A 27,562-nucleotide genomic window follows, 5' to 3' on the forward strand; every position below is an offset into this window, starting at 1 on the left:
GCATGTTTCCGCTGTCCTTTGCTGAATGGTTTTGTCCTCAGAGACAAGCACAATAACCTATCCAATAGCATTTGGTGGGGGAAAGATCAATTTATCCACAAGGAACTGTGTCTTTCTTAGTATCAAAATTTGATCAAAACTGCATTCTTGAGCTGAGATGGCAGCATCCCAGTAACACAGGAGTGTAAGATGCAGAACAGCTTGTTCCCTCCCTTTGACAGTAAGCCTCCTTGGGTGCAGGTCAGATTCCTGTCAAAAAGACAAGCAGGGATCGGCCAACCCCATGATAAGATCTGCAGCTCTTAATGCACCAGCACTTCTAGGTCAGTGCCAGAGATACAAACACAGGAGTCATTGGAAATGATCCTCTTTAGACAAAGGAATCAAACTGAGAGGGAAATAGGCCAAGTGCCTGGGGAGTCTCTTCTGCTCTGTGATTTGGGCCTCCCAGTTTCAAGAAAAGTGATTTCATCTTGAAGTCTCATGAAAGGCTCAGCCTTCCAAAAAGAGAGTTAACTCGTAAGGTAAACCCAAGAAAGGCAGCTCTCAACAAGATCTTGTCTTTGCTTAGGCTACGTGACCTTACTTTGCTGTTGGATTAAATGTCACAGCTCATGCCAGAAAACTTTGTGTAGGCATGTAAAAGAATTCAGTCTTTCTGATACTGGTGTTTCTCCCCCTTGGGTCTACAGGCACTGGTGAGAGAGGAAGATTGGGGGACTTTCATAAGAATAAAGGAAACATGGTAAGCAGCTAGCATGACAGACTTGGACTTGGGAAGTCCTGGGGTCCATTTCTATCTCTGATATTTGCTAATCAGGTGGTAGTAGACAAATATCACAAGTGAAATAGATCCTGATCCCTCTAATATCTCCTAAGAAGGATATAAAAAGTGCTCTGAACACCTTAAAGAACATTATTGTTTTATATTAATCAAGCAGAAATTCCCAGATTTATCAGAAAAGAACCTTCTTTTTAAAAAAAATGCAGACACTTATTTCTCCATCACCTGCATGATTATTGCATTTTCTCAATCTGTTATTATTTCCATATTTCATATGTCAGCAGGAATACTGACTGATAGGATAGAATATGGAATATGGAAATATAATTTATTTTGAGCTGGATATAAAATTTCTTCCACATAGGAAATCCCCATTCCCTAGCAGGGAAATTCTTTACTCAGTTATAATCAGCCATCCTATCTATTACATCATTTAGAAAGTTACCTGGGACTCTAAGAGAATAATGCCAATAAGTATGTATCATCTGAACCCAGGCTTTCCTGATTCCACTTATGCCAAGCTATATTACCATAGAGCATAACAACTCATGTTTTCCTAGAGCTTTGCAAACACTGAGAATTTTGCACCTAGGGATGGTTGATGTGCCATGATATGAAAAATAAAGAACTGGCCCCATATCCAGGAAAATCTGGGTTCAAGGCCTATCTCTGACATATGCTACTTTGGGTCACCTCACCGTAGGTCAGTTTCTTTTCCAGGCATCCTTCTACAAAAGGTTTTTACTAAAGGGAGTTTTCACTCACTCATAATGGACTTCCTACACCAATAAAATCACAGATTCTAGTCCATAGTTCTTTATACCTACAACAACTTTGTGATATAAGGAGGAAAAATATTGCCAATTTATAGATAAGGAAAACTGAGGTTCAGGGCAGTTAAATGATTTGTCTACATTTAGAAAATATTGAGCTTGGGAATCAAATCCAGATCTATCCAGATTCTGAAACCCAAGTTCTTTTTCCTACAATACATTGATTTATTTGCATCTAGAGGCATTTGAAGTAACCTAGAGGTTTCAGTATCTATAGGATGTTTAGCTTTAACCCAACTACCAAACTCAGAAGATAAACCCAGCAAAAGACACACAGTGAGACATTAGATGCTGCAGAAAACAAGTTTATTTGCAAGATAATGAGAGCATGTCAAAAGATATTAAGGCAGCAAAGCAGATTCAACATCCCACAAGAATTATTTCCCAAAAAGCAGTAACTGAAATAGCAATAAATTGCAGGAGTTTTCCAGTATTCGTTCCTCTCAGCTGCCCACTTGGTCTTCTTGACGAGCTGCAGAAGAATCTGGGCACTTTTAGAGTAAATTCAGGTAAGCAAGATAAAGGTGGCCCTGTAGGAGGTTTTCAACCTTTGACTCTCCGCTGGGAGCACAGATTTCAGAATCGACCGGACATGTTGGTGCCACAGGCTGAGCGAGGAGGGACACAGGTGGTTCGGGGAGCACAGCTGGGCCGAGGACCACAGGGTGGAGGGACACAGGAGGCAGGTGTCGCACAGGGATTGCATGGAAGTCTGAAGGGGAAAAGTCCATCCAGGTAAGATTAAATTGAGAAGAGGAAAGAATATCCCAGGAATCTATATGAAAAGACTTTTGGCATTTAAAGCCCTTCACTATCTGATTCCAACTCTTTTCAACAGTCAAGAAGTTTAGGTTCAAATACTATCTCAGATACTTACTAGCTGTATGCTCAAGTTACTTAATCTTTTTTTCAACTATCAAATAAGGGATACAATGTATATTCATTTATAAAAACAAGCCTCTAAGGTCCCTTCTAAGCATAAATCTATGATACTAAGAATTAGCTGTCACATACAGAACAACAAGTAGAAACTAAGACTTTCAATGAAAAGCTCACTTTTAGGGAATCTACTCCTTTGCTAGCAATGCTTTCCATTCCAAAGCAGAGGAATATTGACAAGGAAAACTGCAAAAGTGTAAAAAGAAAAGTCCCTCTCCTCCCTGAATCTGCAGAATACATAAGAAAATCTCAATCTGTCTAGATAATTCATTTCTTTTCCAACTTGTCTCTACATCAACCCAATTTCCTTAGGGATCTGGCAAATGTGCCCTCATCTCAGCTGAAGTGGCCTTTTTATTAATTTAAACTATACTCAATCTTTTCTCACATAGATTCATGGAACAAATATACAAACCAAAAACCAACAAGCTTCCCACTCTTAAGCCCTTCTGTTTTGAACTGAGGGACACCCATGAACTTCATGTACGTGCCAAAAAGTGCCAGCATCCTACTTACTTGCAATCTTCACTCTCCAACAGATTTCGGTAAGTAGAGATCTCACACTCCAGGCGGGCTTTGACATCAAGAAGCACTTGGTATTCATTGTTCTGCCGTTCCAGGTCAGCCCGGATCTCAGAAAGCTGCTCTTCCACGTTGCTGATCAGATATTGCATCTGGGCCAGCTCAGTGCTGTAGCGAGCTTCAGATTCACACAAGGAGTTTTCCAAACACTCTTTCTAAAATGAGAAGCACCAAGATAATCATGGAACAATGGTCCTAGCAAAACAACTCATCAGAAATCCAAGAGACAATTTCCAGAGTCAGACCATCAGAGCAACATTCTGGTAGCACAGAAGGCCTGATATTTAATACAAGGTACTTAGATAGTTATTGAATTGAATTGTTCATGACCTAACACATTTAGGAATTCTTCCAATTTAAGAAAATATTTAATTTAAATCCAGAAAACTTAGGACTTAAGTGAATTGGTTTAGAAGATCTATGAATTCCCTTTCATAAACTTCAGTCCTATGACTCCTTCATTAGTACAGGTTGAACATTTCCATCCTGATAGGAGAAAAAAGGCCTTCTTCATATGTAAAGCTATCAGACAGTTATTGAAACATCAGATGTGTTGGAAGGGAGCTAAATTGTTTTTACATTTCTATACTATTTGTAATGATATTTTTGGTTGTTTCTTGCCTTCTCAAGAAGTAGGGGAGGAGAGAATTGAGAACTAAAAATAAAAGAAAATCTAATTGGAAGCATGCTAAAAATGGAGGAGGACGGACACTCACCATTTTGTGCTGAGCTTGGCGTTCAATTTCCAAAGCATTCACTGAACATCTTAGCTCCAGGAGCTCAGATTGGCAGCACTGTATCTCCTCTGAACAGGACATCTCCTGCATACTGATGCCCTCACTCTGAAACACAGTGAAGGCACAAGGACAGTTTCAATTATAAGTAGCCCCAGGAAGCTAGCAGCTACCTCCTAATATTGATCCCCACTGCCCTCACCTGAGCCAGGAACCACTGCTCCACATCATTCCGATTGGTCTCCACCATGGCCTCATACTGGCACCTCATCTCACCCAGTACCCGGTTGAGGTCCACAGGTGGAGCAGTATCCAGCTCAATATGAAGCTTGTCTCCCAGCTGGCATTGCAGGTTGTGGACTTCCTGGAAAGACAGAAAAGCAGAATACCCAGTGAATGAAAGGTCATGCTCTTTGTAGCATCCTCCTTTGTCCCTTGACAGCATCATAGAAAAAGAAAATCTCCTTGGAACTGAAGAACTTTTGTCCAATGTCCATGATAGGAAGAATTTGCTCAGATACATTCTAAAATATATTAGAACCTTTAGGATCAGTTACAATCAATTAAGCTCAGCACAAACTGGTGAGAACTCTTCTTACCCAATTATCCAACATGTTTTAGGGGATAAAAATGCTTTAAAGAGTCTCTCTGAGAGCAGAAATCCAAAGAGCCAAGAATTCATTACTGCTGAGTCTTTCAGTCAGGTTCAGTTATAAAAATTAGAGTTCTATTCCTGTAGAATTCTCTTCCACACACACTCTTCCCCATTCTCAATACCATAAGTGGCCCAGGACCCCTTTGTTTCATCATTGCTTTTTGTTGTGACCAAACCTGCTCATGGTTGCTCTTGAGAGACAACTGTTCTTCCTTCAGTGACTCAACTTGGGCCTCCAGGTCACACTTGGCCAGGGTTAAGCCATCCATGAGCTTGTGCATTCCACACATGTCAGCCTCCACCAGCTTGCGCAGGGACAATTCACTTTCATACCTTGAAAAATTGAGAAAAGAAAGTCAGAACAGAGCAAGCAAAAGATAAACCAAGACAAGACCAGACTGGAACTCACTGAAAGTGAAGTTCCTTAAAATACTAGATCAGAGACTTCTTGAGGACAAGAACAATGTCTTATTTATTCTGGCACTCCCCTAGCCATACTTTCTCCCAAAACTGTGTACTTTGTTGGTACTTACTAAATGTTTGTTAAACTTAACTGAATCTTTGATTTACTTCATTTTTCTAAGGTTTAGAAATACCTTTTTTCATATCTTCCCCTTGAGAGGAAAGAGAGCTGGCCTCAAAGCCAGAAAGCCCTGGGTTTAAGTCCCATCTCTTATACATTCTGGCTCATCCTCCCTCAGACTATATAAAGTTGCAGAGAAGGTACCAATCTGCAATCTGCAATGATAGAGGGACTTTGCTTACCTGAGAATTTCCTATAGAAATGAATTACAGGTCCAATTCCAATCCTAACCGGAGTCCTTATTTCTAATACTAGAAATGAAGGAGTTAAATAAAGTATTTGCTTAAGAGGGTAAAGGGTATAATAGAGGGGACAGTTCTAAGCCCCAGCTCTGCCAGACTTACTTGATTCTGAAGTCATCAGCAGCCAATTTAGCATTATCCACTTGGATAACCAGCCGATTATTCTCAGCCTTGGTACAGAGAATCTGAGGGGAAACAATGAGATATTTCAATTGACGTCCTTTGTAGACCACCTGTTCTCTGTGGCTGATCTCATAATGTCCCAAAGCATAATGTAAGTTCAGGGCTTCTTTTGGGAACTACATTTCCCATGAGAATATGCAACCTTCAGGTGCTCTTTTCAAAATTTCTCTGCTTTTCAACAGCCTCTGCCCTGGAGGCTACTGGGAGGCAGTATGAAAGCGAGAATATCACCATACTGTGGCACTGTCACCCAGGCTTATGGAAATGTGATTCCTCAAAAAGAAGATGTCCATTCTCCTTACTTTTTAACTCAGAGTTTTTGTCCTTCTCTTTCCTGTGTTTCCTAACTCATTCCCTTTAGGTCAGATTTTGGATGGTAGAAGCCTTAGAGGCAAGTAGGGTGCACAGTAGATAGGAAGCTGGCTCTACAGTCAGAAAGGTCTCAGTTCAAATCTAATCTCAGACACTTATTGACTGTGTGATTCTAGGCAAGTCACTTAACTTCTGTCTATCACAGTTCCTCAACTATAAAATGAGGATAGTAATGGCATCTCCCTTACAAAGTTGTTGAGAGGATCAAAAGAGATATGTATCAGGCATTTATTTAGCACAGGGCCTGGTACATTTAGTACAGGGTCTACATAGTAGGCACTTAATAAATGTTTATTCCTTCCTCCCTAGAAAACATTACCTTTTGCTGTAGTTCCTCGATTGTCCTGAAGTAAGACTGGTAGTCGGGGCACACAAAAGAAGGATGGCATTTGCTCCACTCCTGAATCTTGGTCTCCAGCTCAGCATTCTCCTGCTCCAGCTGTCGCACCTTCTCTAGATAGTTGGCCAGACGATCATTGAGGAACTGCATGGTCTCCTTCTCATGACCATTCAAGAAGCCTTCACCATAATTCCCACAGTTCCCAATGTTGGCAGGAATATTGACAGCCCCTGGTATGGGGCAGGCTGACCAGCAGCTATTTGGCAGACAGAGACTGGGTCGACCCAGAGAAGTCGTCCCAACACGAACTCGATTGTTATGGGCCATCGCTGCAGAAAAGCACATGGAGGCAGCTTTGACCTGTGCCCCAGGTTTTCCACCAACATCAATGGAAGAGATGGAGATATTCGTTGCTCCAGGAAGCTTGCTGCCCAGAGGATAGCAAGATGATGTTCGGATGATGTTAGAAGTCATGGTTTCAGGTGCTGAAGCTGGAGGAGTATTTCACGTGAGGTGGATAGGTCAAGCTGCCACAGTCTGAAGATCTCCTTCCTTCCTAGGTCTTTTATACCTCCTTCAGGTGGGTGTTGGCTCCACGCACAGACCTCTCTTCCCAGGTGATTTGTCTATTGTCAAATAATCATCACATTAGTCAGTTATTGAGTTTGCTGTTTATTAAGAGTTCCTCACCTCATTAAAGAAATTTTTACTCATATGAAGCTGTGGTGAGGGGCAGGAGTGGTGAAATAATAACTTTTTAAAAATAAGATTCATATTGCTTTACAAAGATCAAAATCCTTCTAGATCTTTTATGTGCTGGACAGCTCTCACTGACATTACTGATTTGCACATCCCCACCACCACCACCACCACCACCACTTTGGACTCACAATTTTTCTCTTATTTGCCAGAGAACAAGAGTTCTTTGGTAATACTTATTTCTGAAATATCCAAACCTCTTAATGTCTTTGAATATGCAGGCTGTGATACCTTCATGGAATCCAAGAGATTCCATGAGAATCAATCAATAAGAAGAATTGACTATCATGACCTTCTCTTCCAGTTTTTACAGTAGGACTAGAAAATGCCAGAGCATTTTACTATTAAAAGTCTACCACTAATCCTTCTTCCATAAGTTAAGTTTCAGATTCCCTTTGAGAATAGAATATACACATTGCCAGTGAAATCGATAGTTGGAAGTATCTAGTCACAGGGAAAGGAATGAGCTGTGGGGAGAATAAAAGGAAAGCTGTGAGCTTTTTAAATGGAATTTCTTGAGAACATTGCTCCCATGGCAGTAACTAGAGAAAGAAAAAGAAAAGTCTTAAAGAAGGTAAGGAAAGCTCAAGAAGTCTCTGGAAAGCTTATTCACTGGAGCTATCCATTATAAACATTATTCACTAAAAGCAAAACCCTTTTGGGATACATAGAAAGAAGATAACAGAGGACCTCAGAAAAAGTTTTAAGATGAACAGATGTTGATATCAACAATGAAAAGAGTAGAATGGCCCAGGAAACAAAAGGAAATTGAAATAAAGGATTTTCCTAATTTTCCCCAAATCAGGAAACTATGTCCCACTGCTTTCTTTTGAGTATCTTTTGATGTTTTGTCTTTCACGCACCCCTAAAAACATTAGCTCTCTGAGAGTTGGGATGTCTTTCTATTTGCTTAAATTTGTTTTGCTTAGCATAGTGCATGAGTGCTTAATAAATCCTTTACTTATCTAAGTAAAATAACTGTCTTAGTGTATTATATTCGATTAGTTTCTCAGGTTATGGGAAGATCTGATTGTTTTGGAAATCAGGACATTATTACACAAAGTTCCTTTGTCGCAAAGCTAGTAAAAACAAAATTGTGTGTCTAGAATGGAAGATTTAGACAAATCACCACTGTCAGTCAGAACTGTCCTCTGCTATTGGGGGAAGGTGATATGGAAGTTCCTTTCCCAAAATTTTGAAGAGGAACTTTGGAGGTACTTCAGGATTTAGATAAAATGACTGCAGTGCTATAAAAGTATGAATATTCAGAATGAAATATGTAAGCCACTGTCCATAAGAACCAAGAGCTCTGTTTTTGTGAAGTACAGAGTGTTAGGACTGAATTAATAGACACTTAAACAGAGTCTATATCTTCTTTGTGTCATGGACCCCTTGGCCATCTGGTGAAATTTTTAGACTCTTTCTCAAGACATATTTAGAAGCTTAAAACAAAATCCATGAGATTACAAAAGAAGTCAACTATACTGAAATATAGTTTTCATTTTTTTTTAAATGTTCACAAACCCCCAAGCTAAGAATGCTTACACTAAAGGGATTAAGGCATTCCAATTCCAGTAGACTTCAGATGGAAAATGCCATCTGCATCCAGAGAGAAAAATAAGGAGATTGAATGTATATTGGGGCATGGTTTGTTTGTTTACTTTCTCATGACCTTTTTCCCCTTTTGATCTGATTTTTCTTGCACAACATGGCAAATATGAAAATATGTTTAAAAGGATTGTACATATTTAACCTACATCACATTGCTTGCTGTCTTGGGTTGGGGGAAGTAAAGGACAGAGAGAGAAAAATTTGAAACACAAAGTCTTACAAAAATGAATGTTGAAAACTATCTTTACATGTATTTGGGAAAATAAAATACTATTTTAAAAAGTTTTTTAGAAAACACTCCTGCCCAAATTTGGATTGCATCAGAAGCCCTGTGTCAAGCCGTAGGATCATTTGACTACGAGTAATTCTTTATGGTAGCTCACTTCAGAAGTTCACTTCATTCTTAGAGATCTCTGTATATAATCTAAATCTGTTCCATCTTCAAACATGTCTTTGTTGACCTATCCTGCCCCACAAAGAGTTTCTCCATAAACTTTGAGAATGGACAATTAAAAGTGCTTCCTTTGATTTGCTAAATAGGATCTTGCTGTGGACCTTACTGACTGACCAGAATCATTTCCCTGGCTGAAGACCATGCTTCTCTCATCTTTGACTAAACAGCATATTTTACTTTATAAACATCACTGCCCTTTATGTCTGGAGGTGACTCCTCTCCCTGATGGCTGAACTGACGCTGGATCTATGGATTTGATGAGGTTTGAACTTAAAAACTGTTTTGCATAATAATATAGCAGCTGCTGTCTGCTTTGTAAAGAGTTGATACTCAGCTGATTAGTGTACTTCTCAAAGGAATGGGCAGACAGTAATGGGCTATAGAAATTGCAGCCACATGTGAAGGGAGGAGCTAAGGATAAGCCACACCCAAGAACTCTGCTTAACCTACTCCCCCACAGAAACCCTTTAAAAGGATCACTTTGGGACCAGCAGATAATACATGAGCTAGGAGGAATGGCAGAAAGTTACAGAATAGCATCAGTGGGAAATAAGGAGACAGGCAGTCTTTATTCCCACCAATATAAACATGTCTTTACATCTCTTATTAGTTCCTGAAAGTGAGGATTGTGTCTCCAGAAAAGAGGTGGGGACTTAGTTCATCCCTATGTCCATAATGCTCAATGATAGGCTCATACATAGGGAAGCAGGTTTAATAGAAAATGACAATAAACCAAGAAAATTAAGTCAAATTATAGAAGGATTATTCTCAGAAGAAATCTAGTCATTCTTGGAGTTCATCTCAGACAGTTTTGTAGGAAAGAAGAGAAGCCATTTACTTTCAAGCTAAATGGGAATTTAACCTCAAATTATGGAAATCTACTGGTTTAACTATGACATTGCTTCTTCCTCTCTTGTACTTCTCCTTCAGGATATACACCATATTTGTGTTCAGACTTGTTCTTTCTTTAATCCATATCACAAAAAACCAGATGAAGGAAAGGAAATCTAGGGCTCATCAAGAAATGCTTTAAAATACCAAGCATGGCTTCCTCCAAGAAGCATGAGGAAATGAAGATGAATAGCAGGATCCTAAAGAGTCCTCAAGTCGACCTACGTGAAGCAATGGATAGAGGGCTGGGCCTGGAATCAGGAAGATCTGAATTCAAATCTGGTCTCAGATACTTACTAGCAATTTGATCCTGGACAAGTCACTTAACCCTGTTTGCTTTAATTTCCTCATTTGTAAAATAAGCAGGAGAAGGAAATGACAAACCACTACAGTATCTTTGCCAAGAAAACCCCAAATGGGGACATGACTGAAACAACTGAACAACAAGAGCAAATCAGAATCCTACAGATGTCTTGTGCCCAAGCTACTTCCTCTGCATGTAAGTTCCTTAAAGACAACACTTTTCATTTTTGTCTTTGTATCACTGGTGCCTAAGTAAGAGGAATAAAATGGGCACTAAATCAAGGCTTCTTGACTTGATTTAACTTGAGATGAATCTAATCCAATCAAATTGAACTGAACTGAACTGAACTGAATTGAATTGACAGTTCTAGCCATCATAAAGATGTTGATTTCCCCACCCTTCGCTACTCAGACTATTTCTGTAGCTTTTCTTCCTTAGAAAATAAAAATTGACACAAATTCCCTCTGTAAATCCATTGAAAATGGGATTGTTGTTTGTTTTTTTTACTGTTCAATCATCTAAACTCCCCAAAAAACCCATTTGCTTTCTCCAGCTGGTTATGGGTATAGATACTCTAGAGTCACTGACAGTTGTTTACTAAGGCAGAACAATTGAGCCACAAACCAATGGGCTCAGAAATAGGTGAAGTCTGAAGGTTTCTTCATTGCCTTCCAGGAATTATTAATAAAAGCCTGGAATCCTGAGTCAATGAAACAACTAGTAGACTATGTCCTACATCACATTTTTTGTATTCACACGTATAACCTAAATCAAACTGTTTGCCTTCTCAGGGAGGCAAGATAGAGAGAAGGAGAAGGAGAATTTGGGACTCAAAAAAATTTCAGTAATATTAAAATTTGTTTTTACATGTAATTGGAGAAAAATAAAATATTAAATAATTTTTAAAACATTGTGCTTGAAGGTTTCTTCTTGAGGTTTAATTCTCTGGAGCGCAAATAGAGTTGTCCATTTGATGGTAAGCCAAGTCTAGCTAAGGTGCTTCTAACTCAACTTTCTAAGCCAAGGTTTCCTTATCTGTAAAATAAAAGGGTTAAATTCAATAACATCTCAGGTCCTTTCCACCTCTAAATCTATTATCCTTTGGGATTAGCCTATAGGAAAGGGGAAAAATATATAATTTCTTATTCAACCTTCATAGAAATAAGTCTTAACTTGTTTAGAGATTGCTTTTAAAATGCTAATAAGAATAATAATTAAGCTTCATTTTAATAATGACAATAGCAAACATTTACATTGTACTTTTATTCCATAATGTATTTGAGCCTTATAACGATCCTGTGAGGTTAGTATTATAGGTATTATTATACCCCCTTTACAGATGAGGAAACTGAAAGTCAACATTAGTAGTTTGTCAGTCATTTAAAACACTATTGAGCTTTAGAGTATGGATTTGAACCCAGGTTTTTCCTGACTCCAATCGCAGTGCTTTCTCCACTATTCTTCACTGCCTCTCAACCTGACTAATTCACTAGTGAAGTTGCTTAGCTCCTGAGGCCTCACTCTGGTTCCTAAATAAAGCATGGAAATCTTTGAGGAATGAAAAACAAAAACTAAGTTGCTAAGTAGTTGTAGCATCATCATTAGGAGCCTATTATCAGGGGATTCTTTATCAGGACAGCATTGGTTCCTCCAGTCTCTGAGATTCTATGATTCTCTTACTTCTTTGGGATTAATGGTTCATCTTCCCCATCAGAAGGGTATATTCCCATTCCCTCTCAGTATAGAGAGAGTGTGTCAATCTTTCTCTCCCCACATCTGGTAATCCCACAGAAATACATTGCTGTTACACTCTCCCAAAAAGATTTCTAAAAATGAACCCAAATTATTTGAATAAATCTATCCAAATAATAGAGGTGCTTTGGGAATTCAAGAACACTAATACTTTGTTGGTAGAGCTACAAACTGATCCAATCGCATTGGGAAACAATTTAAAACTGAGAGGGAAAGGATAGTAACTTTTCATACCCTTTGACTCAGGAAATCTTACATCTAATCATATACCCCAAGGAAGACAAAAGGTCTCATGAGATAAACCAAAATATTCATTACTATACTTTTACAGCAACAAAGATCTGTGAAAAGTGAGGACTCATAAATTTGGGAGTGGCTAAACAAATTGAGAAATATTAATGTTATGAGGTCATAAGAAATAATAAAAATATTCAAAGTAACATGGATAATATTTGGTAGATGGAATTTTCCAAAAAAGAATAAAATTATAGAGGAAAAGGATATTGATGCATCCATCAACACAGCATCCATATTAGTGTAGTTTTTCTTTCCCCAGTTGTACAGAAATAGATGATAAAGGAACTTTCCCTTCTCTGAGAAATGATGCCATCAGTTTGACACAAATATCTGCAGCTAAATATCCAGAGATAAAACGGTGCCCTGGACACTGGAATATTAGTACAGCAAAGAAAGCAGCACAGCACATTAGTACAAAAAAAAAAGGAAATACAAAAACTTTTGCTAGCGCTTCTGCTTGGTTACAACCAATAAAGCATCACAATTATTATTGACTATCATCATCATTTATATTTATGTAACACTTTAAAGTTTACAAAACCCTTTATAAACATTATTTCATTTGATTCTCACAACCCCCCTAGGAGGTAGGTGTTATTATTATCTCCATTTTAGAAATGAGAAAATTAAGGCATACAGAAGAAAGGGACTTGACCAAAATCACTTCACTGATAAGTGTCTGAGGCTGGCTTTGAACTTAGGTCTTCCTGATTCTAGATCTATACCATACAGTAGCCTATTTATGTACCAAAAAAGTACTTCCATGATGCTGGTACTGAGTCTTTGTTTGTAAGACTAACGCTCATTCAATATACAAGTAATTCTGCCCATGGTTGTATAGAGTAAGTATGGTGGATAAGACCCTTGTATAGTTCAAGCCTTCTATCTTATTATTTTGGTATCTCTTCAGGTTCTTTTCCTATTGCATTTAAAAACTGTTTTTGATAAATGTGTTACCTAACATATACTTTGTCCTGCCCAATTACCATTAAGAGTTGAAATTAACTAATTAGTGAATTGATGAAAAACATTTATTAAATGTGTTTTATGCACAAAACATTGTGCTAAATGCTAGAGACACAAATACAAAAATAATACAATCCTTGGAGGAGCAAGGCTCTGGATGTTTTTACTTAGATCAGAGGGAATGTAGTGGTCAAAGTGGTGGATAGCCTGATGCATCTGGTACAAGCCCCTGAACCCCTTTTCAGGATGCCTTACTCTTTCAGCCAGTTTGTCTTGCTTGCCCCATTGATTGCAAGCAATTGACCTTTGGTGTTTATGATAGGGATGTAAGGCCCCTTTGCCATAAGAATTGTCCCTACCAATAACAGCTAAAGGAGATCCTTGGGAACTGCAAAACCATATGTGTGCCTGTGTATATGTGTTCTTAAGTCTTATGTTTTGCATCCTTAATTGTAGGCATTTAATAAATGTTTATTAAGTTGAATTTTTAAAAAATTAATTAGGCCTGCCAGTTCTTAATGGAATTGGTCAAGGCTCATCTGCACTTTTTACCCCGTAATTCCTGGAAAACCTTCTTTATCCCCCAATTGTTAGCTTTTTCTCCCTTCTTAAGTATATATATTCTTAGAAATTTACATATCACATCCTCTCAGTAATCTTTTAAGAGCAGAGACTGATTTTTCTTCTGTCTTTTTATTTCCAATACCCAGCATAGTACCTATCTGAAAATGTTACTTTTTACTTAGGAAAAAACTGAAATTTCATTGGGATAAGGGACTCCTGGTGCAAAAAATTTCTCCAGTAATACAGGCATATAGCCCATCTATAATTTATAATCTTGGAGATTTTCCGGGGGCATGGAAAGATTAAGTGGCCTGAAGTATATGTCAAAGACAAGACTTGAACAACAAATCCAGTCTTCTTTATCTCTTCTATCCTAGGATTCCTCTCAGCCTATATGTAATAAACACTTAATGCCTCTTGCATTGTATTTGTCTAGATTGACCGAAGAATTCTGCTCTAAGTATAACTGCCAACATGCTGTGAAAGAGCTTTTGATGATATAGGTACAGCTCAATATACTGAAGCTAACAGACATCAGTAAAACTCACAATGTATATGCAACAGAACTTGTTTATTAGATTAAGGCAGGAGAGATGTCTTGCCTCAGAAACAGGAAAGATGCAAGGTAACACCATAAAGAAAACTCCTCAAAGGCCAAAATATAGGCTGATTTAGAGACTGAGTGACATGGAGGGAACACAGATTCATTGTGAAGCATTCAAAAAGAGCACACTTCCTGATAGGATATGCTCTATCATAGCAACAACAGAAGAAATCTTTCTTCCTGTTGCTCTTTCTCTTCTGAAATGGCAAGAACATCAGAACTGCCCCTGTGTGGAGGTTCTGTTGCTGGTCATTCCAGCTCCTCGATTCTTTGGAAGACCAGGAGAGAAGCTCAAAGCAGGAACTCCCAAGGTATGGCATGAAGAAGTTGCACACAGGTTACATGGAAGCCTGTGGGAGATAAAAAGAAAGGAAGTTTTTAGCTGTTGGCATAAAAATCCCAAATGTTTTAAAAAAAAAAAGAAACCAAGAATAATCCAATGAACTAAATATGTATGTAATGTAAAAGAAGATAGGTTTTAGATGTATGATTTCATAGGCCCCTTCCAATTTTAAATCTTAAAGCTTAAGATTCCAAGCACAGTGCCCAGGAGCTCAATTCACACTTTCTACTCTCAATATACCCTTCTCAAAAAAAGAATAAAGGTGTTGAATCACCCTGACATGTACCACATTGCCTTCTAACGAAGACTTCTCCCTGGATAAAGACAGGAATAAATTATCCCACTCCATTTCAGAAAGAAAAGGAATTGAGGCACAGAGAAAGAGCAATACAAGGATTGCTATATTTTAAACAGAATAAACATTTAGGAAGAAATATTGGAGCTAAGATTGCAGGAATGAATGAAGCAAGTATTTATTTAATACCTTATATGTGCCAAGTACTATATAAAAGGCATTATAAATATTATTATACTTGATCCTCATAACCTCCCTGGGAGGTGGGTGCCATTATTATTCACATTTTGCAGTTGAGGAAAATGAATTAAGTGACTTGTATAAAGTCACTCAGCCAGTATATGTTACAGGCAGAACTAGAACCCTTATCTCCCCTAAATGTGGTCACAAAGAATAGAACATGACTAAAAAGGCTGAACAACAACATTTCCCTAAACTCACATGCCATCTATAACCTGATCAATTCCTGGAGGATGGTGTGGTACAGTAGATGAGTATTTATTCTATAGTCCAATTCCCACCTGTAGCATTTTACTATGACCATGTCATTCAACCTCCTTGAACCTCATTTGCCCTGTTTATAAAATAAGAAGGCTGGACCAAATGGCCTCTGATGTCCCTCACTCACCTCTGTTTATAAACCTATTATCCTATGATGATTGTTGTTGTTCCTTCTTCATTTTTTAAAAGGCCCAGTGACATCAGAAAGGTGATATTTAGTTGCAAGGGAATTGTATTTAAGTGAGGCAGAATTGCACAAAGTCATTAGCCCTACCCTCTTCTCCAGAGGTGCCAAAATCCAGAGGCAAGTCATAGATCAGGAAAACTGGCAACGGCCCCAGATGAAGCAGGGGTCCCTGACTTTTTTAAGGTAAGGTTTTTCCCACTACTCAATTTGATGAAGCTCTCACATGAATCTCACTTCTGCCTAAAAACTGTGAACCATCAAGATCTAGTCAAGTGAATGTCTAGGGTTTTGCTAGAAATCACCAACAAAAAAAGTCTTACTTTCTGTCCTCCCTTTCCAGCAGATTTCGGTAGGTAGAGATCTCACACACCAGTCGGGCTTTAAGATCCAGGAGCACCTGGTACTCTTGGTTCTGGCGCTCCAGGTCAGCCCGGATCTCAGCCAACTGCTCCTCCACATTGCTGATTAGGTACTGCATCTGAGCCAGCTCAGTGCTGTAACGAGTCTCAGATTCAGTCAATGAATTTTCCAAACAATCTTTCTGAAATGAGAAGTATACAAACAGGTAAAGGATCTATGATTTCACCAACATGGAAGACTCTCAACAAGAGAATGCCTTCCACTAATACAGATCAGAGCTCATCTATAACTGAAAAGATAAATCCTATGAATTTGCTTGAGGTCCATAGAAATTAAATGATTTGGACAGTCATACAATTACTAAGTATCAAAATAGGAGATTTCAGACTGACTTCAGACCCTAATATGCTACTCTTTAAGCCTTAACAAATGAGAAGTGTAAACAAAATTTAAAAATAAGTAGGTAGTTTAGAAAAGTCTCTGGCTGGTCCAGTGAGGATTTCAGATCATATTTCTGTAGTGCTAGGGGAAAGAAATGGAAGAAAGAGTGTGGTACCAATATAATAAAGATTACAATTGTACCAGATTAATTTATAATTTTAATCATTGTATTAATCAAACTACAAAGGGATGCTTTGGATTCATTTGGTAAAACTAAAGATCTAGAATATCAAGGTAAGTAATAAAGAGAGTTAGGAACAAAAAGGAATATTATTTCCAGATTTCAAACTATATTATAATGCAACAGTTGTCAAAAACATCTGACATTGGTTAAAAATAAAAAGCAGAATAGATGAAACAGACTAGATAAAGAAGAATGAATGAATGAAATAGTTGGAATTAATAATCTAGATTTTTATAAAGTAGAAAATATAAATTACTTAGGAAAGCATTCCCTATTTGATAAAAACTACTGAGGGAACTATAATCTGGAAGAAATTAGTTTTATGCCTTTTTCAGTTATTTTTCAGTTGTATCTGACTCTTCGTGACTTCTTTTGGGGGTTTCTTAACAAAGATATTGGAATGATTTGCCATTTTCTTCTCCAGCTCATTTTACAAATGAGGAAACAAATGAGGCAAAGTTAAGTGACTTGCCCAGGGTCACACAGCTAGTTATGTATCTGAGGCCAATTTTGAACTTAGAAATATGAGTCTTCCTGACTCCAGTTGGTGCCCTATCTACTGCACCAAATAGCTACCACTTTTATGCCACTATCTTATAGCATATCATGCAATACTTTCTAAATGGATATGTGACCAAATATTTAAAATCATACTATTTAGAAAATTAGCAGGAAATCATATACTTCTCACATCTATAAGTAGAAAATGTTTTTTTTTTAACAAAACAAATGATAGAGGCAATCACAAAAGATAAAACAGATAATTTTGCATAAAATAGAAAAATCTTCCCTACGGACAAAAAAAATGCAGCTAAATTTAGAAGGAAAGCAATCAAGTAGGGAAAAAATTATATTAAATTTCTCTGTTAAGGGTTTGATTCTTAAGATATATAAACAACTAACAAAAGAGACAGAGATAGAGAAAGAGAAAGAGATGGATATCACTAAAAGCCATTTCCCAATCGATAGTCAAATGATATCAATAAACAGTTCTCAAAAGAATTACAAACTATTAATGAAGGAATGTTCCAGCTCAACAATTTGTACAAAAGAAAAAAGCTAATCAAAACAGCCCTGAGGAACGGAAAGAGAAAGGATATGTGTTTTAATGATTTTATAATTGATCCATCCACAAAGCCAAAGGCTTTTCTTCCAGAGAGCTTCCTTCTACCATCTTTTACATTTGCAAAAAATTAAAACAAACCAGTGCTATTTAACCCACCATCTTGTGCTGAGCCTGCAGTTCAACTTCTAGAGCATTCACAGAGCGTTTCAGCTCCAGGATCTCAGATTGGCAGCACTGTAACTCTTCTGAACAGGACATCTCCTGCAAACTGATGCTCTCACACTGAAACACAGAAGAAGCGCAAAGATAAAATTAGGTAGGAGCACCTGCAAGAAGCTTCTAGCAACCTCCTGGACCCTGAACCCACTGCCTGTACCTGAGTGATGAACCACTGCTCCACATCATTCCTGTTGGTCTCCAGCATGGCCTCATACTGGCACCTCATCTCACCCAGCACCCGATTGAGGTCCACAGGTGGGGCTGTGTCCAGCTCAATGCGGAGCTTGTCTCCCAGCTGACGTTGTAGGTTGTGAACTTCCTGAAGTGGCATAAAGGTCAGGAACTGATTTATCCAACAGATTGCCTGTTTCATGAGAAACAACTAATTTCCCTATCAGGTAAGCCAGTCCCCAATATATATATATAGTCCCCAAGTACATAAAGAAAGCATTACCCTCCTCTGCATAATGTAAATATTGCACCATTCATTTATTTCCCTTTTCTTCATTGAACTTAACGTTGGGGGATCAGAGTCCTATCTCAGCCATTAATTAGTAGTTATGTGACCTTGGACAATTACTTTCACTCTCTGGACCTCAGTTTCATCATCTGTAAAAGGTGAGGGTCAGCCTAGATGTTTTCAAGGGTGCCTTCCCACCCCAATATAGGAGACTGCATGATGCAGTGGAAAAAGCACTTGGTCTGGAATCAGAAGATCTGGATCCAAATCACAGCTCTACCATTTACCAGAAGTGATATCTTGGACAAGTTATTTTTCTTTCCTAGACAACTTTGGTAGTTGATAAGTTTCCTATAGTTCTAAGTTTATGATAAAGGAATGTTATTTGCCATGTATATGTATGTATTTGTCTTTCTTGAATTATAATCTGTCCTTTCACCCTTCCCCCTAATGGTTTCACAGCTCCCTTTGGGCAGCCAACATGCACAAATGGATACTCAGTCAATACAATTTATACCTGAGGAATACAAATACAAGTATTGGGGGGCAGGGGAAGAATTCCCATTGTAGAGACCAATCCCTGCATCCATAGAAGGTAAACAGAGCTTGCTCTTCCTAGTAGTGCTGCCTAATATTTCATGTTTCCAATCCTTTACACGGGCTGCTTATTCCTCTAACCCCCAATCTGAAATACACCACCTCCTCACTTCCACTTAACATCCTAACTTCAAGGTTCGACTCATCTTCTATAGAAAGCCTTCCCTTACTCTATTAATTGGTAGTTCAACTTCCTCAAATTATTATGTAGTTATTTCTCTGTTTACATGTTGCATCACTCCAGTACATTGTAAGTACTTTTATAACAGAGATTTTTTTTATCTTTTCTTTTTATCACCAGCCCCTAACACAGTTTTATCCATAGTGACTAATTCATTAATGTTTGTGCATTGGACTGTATAGGACTAAACTAGACTGGACTGAACTGGATTGGACTGGGTTAGACTGGATCGAACTGGGTGGGATTGGGCTATGCTGAGCTAAGCTAAACTGAATTACACTGGTTTTGGTATCTAATACATTCTTAATTTGTATCATTCCTGAATATCTCATACCTGTTCATGGTTCTTCTTTAGATACCAAATCTCTTCTTTCAGGGACTCCACCCGGGATTCCAGGTCACACTTAGCTAGGCTCAGATCATCCAGATTTTTATGAAGGCTATTTATGTCAGCTTCAACCAGCTGACGAAGATATAGCTCACTCTTGTACCTATACATATAAAGGTAGATCAGAATCTAAAATGGTAACCATTCCAAATAACTGCTTAATTTGTTGTCTGTCTCTTATAATTTGTGAGGGGGGATATTTTCTTTATTTGAAAAATAACTTTGGAACTGAAAACTTTAAATATAAAAATATTTCAAAAGTTGAAAGAAAAAAAAGTAAATCAACAAATATCTATTGAGCTCCTACTATGGTCAAGAATGATGGGGAATACCAAGAAGGATGAACTATGGCTCTTACTATCAAGGAACATACAATGACCCCTCCCAACCCCAACTCTATAAATTACAGTGGCTCCCATTACCACCAGGATCAATAATAAATTCCTATTTGGCACATAAACCTCTTAATAACCTGGCTCCTTCCTACCTTTCCAGTCTTCTTATACATTATGCTATTCCATGCACTCCATGATCCAAATATATTGGTTTATTATACTTACTATACTCTATGCATACATCTCCAGAATCAATGCCTTTGCATTTGTGTCTCCCCCATGTTTTGAATTGTCCAGGCCATCCTCTCCACTACTAGTTTCCTGGATTCTTTCAAAACTAAGCCCAATTCTCAACCCACACCCACATATACACCAACTGTCTTATTATCTCGGATTGTTCTCTGTCTTCTATGTGTGTGTCTTGTAGATATCCAGTGAGTTTTTGTTGTTGTTGTTGTTTCTCTCATTCAAATGTGAGCTCTTTAAGAACAGGGATTGTCCTTTGCCTTTCATTGTAGCTCCAGAGTTTAGTACAGTGCTTAGCACAAAATGAGTGTTAATAAATACTTTTTAACTGATCGACTTGATGATTAACCAGATACAGGATTTCCTGAAACAATGGGAGGGTTTAGCTTAAAGAAGAGAAGAAATATAATAGGCATGAGAGCAATTTTTAAGTATTATTGTTGTTGTCTATTGTTTTTCATACTCAACTCTCCATGACCCCATGTGGGGTTTTCTTGGCTAGGATACCAGAGGGATAGAAGTGATTCCAGCTAATTCCAATAGACTTTGTGATAGAGAGAGCCATCTGCATTCAGAGAGAGGACTGAATGTGGATCACAAGTATTTTCACCTTTTTTGGTTTTGTTTCCTTGCTTGTTTTTTTCTTTCTCATTTTTTCTTTTGATCTGATTTTTCTTGTGCAGCATGATAAATGTGAAAATATGTTTAGAAAAATGATTAGAAGAATTGCACATGTTTAACCTATATTGAATTGCTTGCTGTCTAGTGGAGAGGGAAAGTAGGAAGGGAGAAAAATATGAAACCAAGGGATGAATGTTGAAAATTATCTTTGCATGTATTTTGAAAAATAAAAGGCTATTATTATAAATTTTTAAAAAGATACCAATATGGTTTGCCATTTCCTTCTCTAGTTCATTTTACAGATAAAGACTCTGAAGCAACAGAGTTAAGAGACTTGCCTGGAATCACACAGCTAAGAAGTGTCTGAGATCAAATTTGAACACCTGATTCCAAGTAGATTTGAACACCTGATTCCAAGTTCAGTGTCTATGCATCACATAACTGCCCAGTCTTTAAGTATACAAATAGTTATAATGAGAAAACAGAGGCCAGAATCAGAACTTACTGGGGGCAATTGCAGAAGAGATTTCAGTTTGGAAGAGACAGATACAGAGAGAAAGACACAGAAACAGACAAAGACAGAGACAGAGACACTGAGACAGAGACAGAGATAGACAAGACAGAGACAGAGAGACACACAAAGAGAGCTATCCAAAAACAGAACAGGATGCCTTGAAAAGCAATTCATGAGTTTCCCATTCCCATCACTGTGGTGTCTTCTCGATGACTAGGGAATGTTATGGAAACTTTTTCCTGTTTCTATGAAGAGTTGAATTTAATGACCTCTGAAGCCTCAAAAGAAGCATCATGACTTAGTAGGTATAGCACCAAATTTAGAGTCAGGATTCAAATCCTGCCTTAAACATTTTCTAGTTGTTTGACACTGAACAAGTAACAACATCAGTTTCCTCAGCTGTAAGATGAGATAATATTAGCAATTATCTCCCAATGTAATTTGTGAGAATCAAAAGAAATGATATTTGTAAAGCACTTAGTACAGTGTCTGGCATATAATAGATGCTTAATAAATGTTTGTTTACTTCTTTCCTTCCTATAAAATGAGAGGTTTGGTTCTGATGGGCTCAATGTAAAAAGCCAGAAGGGTCTACCTCTAAAATTATGATACTTTTGGTTTATCAATTATCTTTTAAGTGAGTCAGTTGATGACTCAGGGAATAGAGCGCTGGACCTGGAGTCAAGAAGACTTGAGTTCAGAACCAGCCTCAGATATGTGACCTGGGACAAGTCACTTAATCTCTGATTGACTGACAAAAGGATCCATTGGGGAAGAAGATGGCAAATCTCTCCAGTATCTTTGCCAAGAAAACCTCATGAACAATTGGTTCATGAGATCACAAAACATCAAACACAAATAGCTGACTCCACAATAAATCTTCCAAATAGCTCTACTCAAGAAAATTTCTTGGGTTTAATTTTTAACTTCCTGATAAGAAAAAAATATATACTTAGAGAATACTATGTGCATAAACTTTTGAAATTCTGTTCCTTCCTTCTTCCCTTTCTCTCAACCTCCCTTCATCCCTCGCTTCTTTCCTTCCTTTTTCTCATCTTTCTTTTTTTGAATACTTAGTTTTCCTGATGCCAAACAAATTCAAAGGGATTTGTAATAATTCACATTTATATAGGACTTCACAAAGCACCTTCCTGTATATGTAGTGTCAGTGTTATAATTCCCATTTTACATACAATGAAACAGAGACTGGAGAAATAAATGACAAACATATTTACATGGCTAATAAGTGACAAAGCAAGGGCCTGAACTGAAATCTTTGGATCTCAAGACCAGTATTCTTTCAACCACACTGCGTTATCTCTAAGAGTGTCAACAACTGGTAATTCATTCTCAGCCTGGTTCCAGGCAGACTTACTTAGTCTTGAATTCATCTGTAGCCAGTTTTGCATTGTCAACCTGCACAGCCAACCTGGAGTTCTCTGCCTTTGAGCACAGAATCTAGAAATGAGAAGGTTCATACTTGAAGATAAAATTTTGAGGGGAATACATTCCAATCCCCTAACAAGGTACTTATGTTAAAAATAGAGGAAAATTTCTTGCATAATTTGTGCCATTATTTTAAAATTCCTTGTTTTTCCATTATTAGTCATGAATTAGTTCCAAAGATTTTCCCTACATCTGTGTTAAGCAATGCTGAGAGAGAAAGAGATTATTATGACCCCAAATTATAATAATAGCTACCATTTACATAATACTTTAAGATTTGCAAAGTGTTTTTACAAATAGCATCTCATTATCTTCACAACCACCCTGGGAAGCAGGTGCTCTTATTATCTCCATTTATAGATGGGAAAACTGAGACAGAAGTAACATATATTGACAAAATGACAGCCACATATACATATGTATGTATATTGTGTCTTGTTGGGTTATTTCAGTCATGTTCAATTCTTCATATCCTTATTTGGGATTTTCTTGACAGAGATACTGGAATGGGTTGTCATTTTTGCAGAAGAGTAAACTGAGACAAACTGGATTAAGGGACTTGGCCAGAGTCACACAATAAGTATCTGAGAGCAGGTTTAAGTCTGGAAAGCAAGTCTTCCTGATTCCAACACTATATCCACTGTGCCACCGAGCTGCCTCCATCACAGAACTAATAAGTATCTATGGCAGGATTTTAACTCAGGGCTTCTGGACTCAGTATTAAGTTCAGTGTTCTATCTATTATGCTATTGAGCTGCTGATATACTAAGAAGATCAAAGTATAAACTAATAGAGTGAAGATTTTTTTAATTATTCCAACATAGCTTCCATGTAAATGAGAAACAAGACTGCTTTTTAAAAAATATGTATTAATATCACTTTTCCTACTACCACCTCCCAAATTAAACAATAACAAAACAAAAAACAAAACCCTCACATCAAATATGCAGAGTCCAGCAAAGCAAATTTCTCTATTGGGTATGTCCATCAAACATGAGTGTACCACCTACTTGTATCTATTCTATGCCAAACACCATGACCAGGAAAGTAAAGATAAAAAGTTGTCCAATTCTTAACCCTAGGGGAACTAATATTATAATGCAAATGAGAGGACAAATACACCAAGTATACAAATAAATATGCTAAATAGATCTGCAATGGGAAAAAGCAAAGATCCAGATACCATAATGAGGAAAATCTGAGGATAGAGAGAACATGTCTCTTCTATCTTTGTATTTGCAAAAATGGTCTGCATATGTTAGTGCCCAGGAAGTACCTGAGGAATGAATGGATGTGGTGACATTAAATAATATAAGATTCCAATTATAACCAAATAAATATATGCTTCAGAATGATTTCTTCTCGTTAAAAAAGCACAGTAGTAACCAAAGAGGGCAATGACTAAATGGGGCAGGGGGGGGGGGTGGTAGAAAGGGGCAGGATGTTTGACTACATCTTAAAAGTTCAAATCTGGCCTCAGACACTTACTAGTTCTGTGTCCCTGAGCAAGTGCCTTAACCCTGTTTACCTCAGTTCCCTCATCTGTAAAATGAGCTGGAGAACAAAACGACATACCACTTCAATATTTTTGCCAAGAAAAACCCAAACAGGGTTACAAAGAGAAAGACAGGATTGAAACAACCAAATAATAACATATATATATATATGTGTGTGTGTGTGTGTCTATATATACCCAAAGAATCAGATAGAATTGAAACAGGTTCTTTGTGACCCTACAAATGTCTTTGTGACACACATTTATGTGTGTGTATATGTATATATAACATGTATTTATGCATGTGTATATATACAAAAACAACATATATATCTACTACATATGCACACATATAGATATATAAATTAAATTTATATTCATATGTATATATACAACAAATATATCCATATATTCATTATGTGCATGTATATATACATATATAATACCCACATATATACATGTGTGTACATGTGTGTATACACACATAGATATAGATAGACATATTGGATTGCATACATACACATACATAATGTATACATATATGTAGCTATCATCTTGTCAATATAAGATGACCAAAAGTTTTAATTAGTACAAAGGTCACTACTGTACTCAGACTTTGGGGATATCCTGTGTGATTGGTTTCCTTTTTAATCCTCCTATATTTTATTCTATAAATTTAAAAACATGATTCCAGGTTTCCCCAGCCCAAGGGATCTATGACATTAAAAAAGGTAAAGAAACACTATTTAAGAGTCAAAACAATGCTGTTTTTCCTTTCTCTATCAGCCCAGAAGATTTCCCAGCCCTAACCTCAAATTCTCCTGTCGTCATCTTTTTCTTTCTCCCATTTGGTTCTGGACTTCAAAAGTCTCTCCTTACCTTGCATTGAAGCTCATCAATGGTGTTGAAATAAGAGGTATAGTTGGAGCACATGTTAGGGACTTGGCACTGGCTCCATTCCTGGAGTTTTTGCTCCAGTTCTGCCTTCTCCCGCTCCAGTTGCCTCACTTTCTCCAGGTAGTTGGCCAGGCGATCATTCAAGAACTGCATGGTTTCTTTCTCACTGCCATTGAGAGCAAGATCACCAAACCAGCTACAGGTGCCAGCACTGGCAGGGATGTTGTGGGCTCCCAGAAGAGAATGCATTGAGTGGCATCTGGGCAAGATTCGGAGACTTGACTGGTCTGAAGAGGACCCAAAGGTCTGGGGTAGACTGTCACTGGATTGATAGCTTTTGGCCAGGTGTGGACTAGATCTCATGCTAGGGAAAGGGTAGCTTTTAGGCACAGAGCTTCCAGGATGACCAGCTATAGAAATAGCCTTTCTGCCAGAAGACTTCAGACAACTCTTAAGAGAACCCCTAGAAGAATTGTTTCCACGGGTGCTAGAAGTCATGGTCTTAGAAATAGTACTTCTACTGGATTCCAAGGTCAAACTACCCAAGTGTGAAATTTGGATTTCCTTCTCTGACCTTTTATACACTATCTGTTGTGGGTGTAGATGCGATACAATAGGTTTCCCCCTATTAATCCTCATTTCTATTGTCATCAGAACATCCTATTACTCAGTTTTTAGTCTCCCATGAGCAGTTCCCTGTCTCATAAAAGGGCCATTTAACTGCCTGGGGACTCCCTATTACTGGCATTTCTTGCTGAAAGAAATGTTTCATGTTATCTCTTCAAAGACATATCACCCAAGCCCAAAGATGAGCTCCGCTTCCCTGCATGACTGTCCCGTGTCTATCTGGGTGTGGCATTGCCTTCAGATTAAACAACCCACTCATCTGTCTTTCTAAACTCCCAGAGAAGATGGGGTGTATTCCCATGGGATGGTGATCTGTTCTGCTTGCATTGGGATCCTTGGGAAGAAAAAAGCTTAGAAAGATTTGGAGAATGAAGGAAGAGAAACAGGAAGGAAAAAGTTTCCAAAGAGGCACTGGGGGACCCCCCCAAATCTGAACTTTGTTCTCAGTTCTTCAGCATCCTGTGCAAACCACTGGTCAAAGAGTGTTCCAACCGAGGGACAGAAACAAAGGCTGCTAACTTAGTCTCAGAGGAGACACACCCTAGGAATGAAACTATCCCCTGAAGGGCTAAATTTACCTTAGATGCTCCAAGACCAATCAAGTCTCCTGAGAAAATAAAAGAAAGGATGAATAGAATATCAGTATACCAGGGGAAAAGGGAAAGATTTTATGGCACATCAATGTAGAATCCAAGTCAGATCCAGCTGGGAGAAGGATAAAAATGAAATTCAAATGAAACTCAATTCTAGAACATGGAAGGCTCCTCATCAAGATAGTAATCAGAAATTTTTGATTATATCATATTGGAGAAATGAGGATGGGGAGGATACAAAAAGAGACATAAATCAAACACTGGGAATAAATAAGCAATAGGAACCAATGAACCCACACATGTCATAAATCAACCATAAACAAAACCTGGGAACAGACAAACTACTTCTTTTATGTAATGAGTTGTCCTGGCTGAATCATAAGGAGCCAAAGCTGAAAGGGACTTTGGAAATCACATAAAATTCAGCTTACCTACCTCATTTGATAGAGGAGTGAAGAAACTGAGTATCAGAGAAGTGAAACAAAATGTCCAAAGTGTGGCCCTAAATGTACAACTATAGCACAGTGCTTGGTAACAGTGCTTAGCACACAGTAAGTACTTAATAAATGCTTGTTGGTTGACTGACTCCCAGTCCTACCTCTTCCTCTTCCTCTACATTGCATAAATAACTAATGGCTATAAATTGAATTTAAAGAATGAAGAAGAAAGATGATAAAGTGAAAAGATTGCTGCATCTGAATTCAAAGGACCTGGGTTTGAATCTCACTTCTGCTACTGTGAGATCTCTGACAAGTCATTAGACATCTCCAGATCTCAGTTTCTTTATCTGGATATTTTTCCTGTCCTCACCCCACCCTCACCAAGATCCCTTATAGTTTTAAATATAGGTTGATTGTTGTGTTTAGTTCTCATAGAGGACCAAAATGATATCTCTATGCTGGAGTCAAGGTACAATGTATCTGAATGTAGTTGTTAGGTTTTAAATATATTATTCTTGAAAGCATCTTTACTCACAATTTTAAGACCTAGAAGAGAAACTTACCTGATGAGCCCATAAGCAGCACAAAGAATTGCCACCAGTCCCTCAAACCTTCAGCTCTATCAAGGACCACTATGGGAGTGGGCTCTCCTCCAGTGCTCTCTGGAATCATGAAAA

General features: G+C 37.9%; 2 protein-coding genes across 2 annotated transcripts; both read right to left on the minus strand.

Moving 5' to 3' along the window:
- Positions 1-1,915: 1,915 nt before the first annotated feature.
- Positions 1,916-6,817, minus strand: LOC105748988 (keratin, type I cuticular Ha8-like). Its single transcript, XM_012548293.2, has 7 exons — positions 6,227-6,817; positions 5,455-5,537; positions 4,704-4,860; positions 4,075-4,236; positions 3,855-3,980; positions 3,073-3,293; positions 1,916-2,329 (listed from the first exon to the last, which is right to left on the minus strand). The coding sequence occupies exons 1-7, from the start codon at positions 6,719-6,721 to the stop codon at positions 2,194-2,196; spliced, it is 1,380 nt and encodes a 459-aa protein (XP_012403747.1). The 5' UTR covers positions 6,722-6,817; the 3' UTR covers positions 1,916-2,193.
- Positions 6,818-14,405: 7,588 nt separating this feature from the next.
- Positions 14,406-25,758, minus strand: LOC100929496 (keratin, type I cuticular Ha4-like). Its single transcript, XM_003768234.2, has 7 exons — positions 25,208-25,758; positions 22,763-22,845; positions 19,618-19,774; positions 18,203-18,364; positions 17,983-18,108; positions 16,096-16,316; positions 14,406-14,799 (listed from the first exon to the last, which is right to left on the minus strand). Exons 1-7 carry the CDS (start codon positions 25,721-25,723, stop codon positions 14,664-14,666), a joined length of 1,401 nt encoding a protein of 466 aa, XP_003768282.1. The 5' UTR covers positions 25,724-25,758; the 3' UTR covers positions 14,406-14,663.
- Positions 25,759-27,562: the final 1,804 nt, after the last annotated feature.

Source organism: Sarcophilus harrisii, chromosome 4 (genome assembly GCF_902635505.1).
Source record: "Sarcophilus harrisii chromosome 4, mSarHar1.11, whole genome shotgun sequence".
In the NCBI taxonomy this organism is placed as follows: Eukaryota; Metazoa; Chordata; class Mammalia; order Dasyuromorphia; family Dasyuridae; genus Sarcophilus; species Sarcophilus harrisii.

Bases quoted from the DNA above. Each gene is read 5' to 3' on its own strand.
- LOC100929496 (XM_003768234.2), bottom strand. From the start codon at position 25,723: ATGACTTCTAGCACCCGTGGAAACAATTCTTCTAGGGGTTCTCTTAAG. The intron at 19,775-22,762 runs GTAAGTCTGCCT...TTATATGTATAG, and splicing joins ACAGATGAATTCAAGACTAA to GTACAAGAGTGAGCTATATC. The intron at 16,317-17,982 runs GTGGGTTAAATA...TTCTCATTTCAG, and splicing joins TGCAGGCTCAGCACAAGATG to AAAGATTGTTTGGAAAATTC.
- LOC105748988 (XM_012548293.2), bottom strand. From the start codon at position 6,721: ATGACTTCTAACATCATCCGAACATCATCTTGCTATCCTCTGGGCAGC. The intron at 4,237-4,703 runs GTTTGGTCACAA...CTGTCTTTCCAG, and splicing joins TCAAGAGCAACCATGAGCAG to GAAGTCCACAACCTGCAATG. The intron at 3,294-3,854 runs GTGAGTGTCCGT...TTCTCATTTTAG, and splicing joins GCCAAGCTCAGCACAAAATG to AAAGAGTGTTTGGAAAACTC.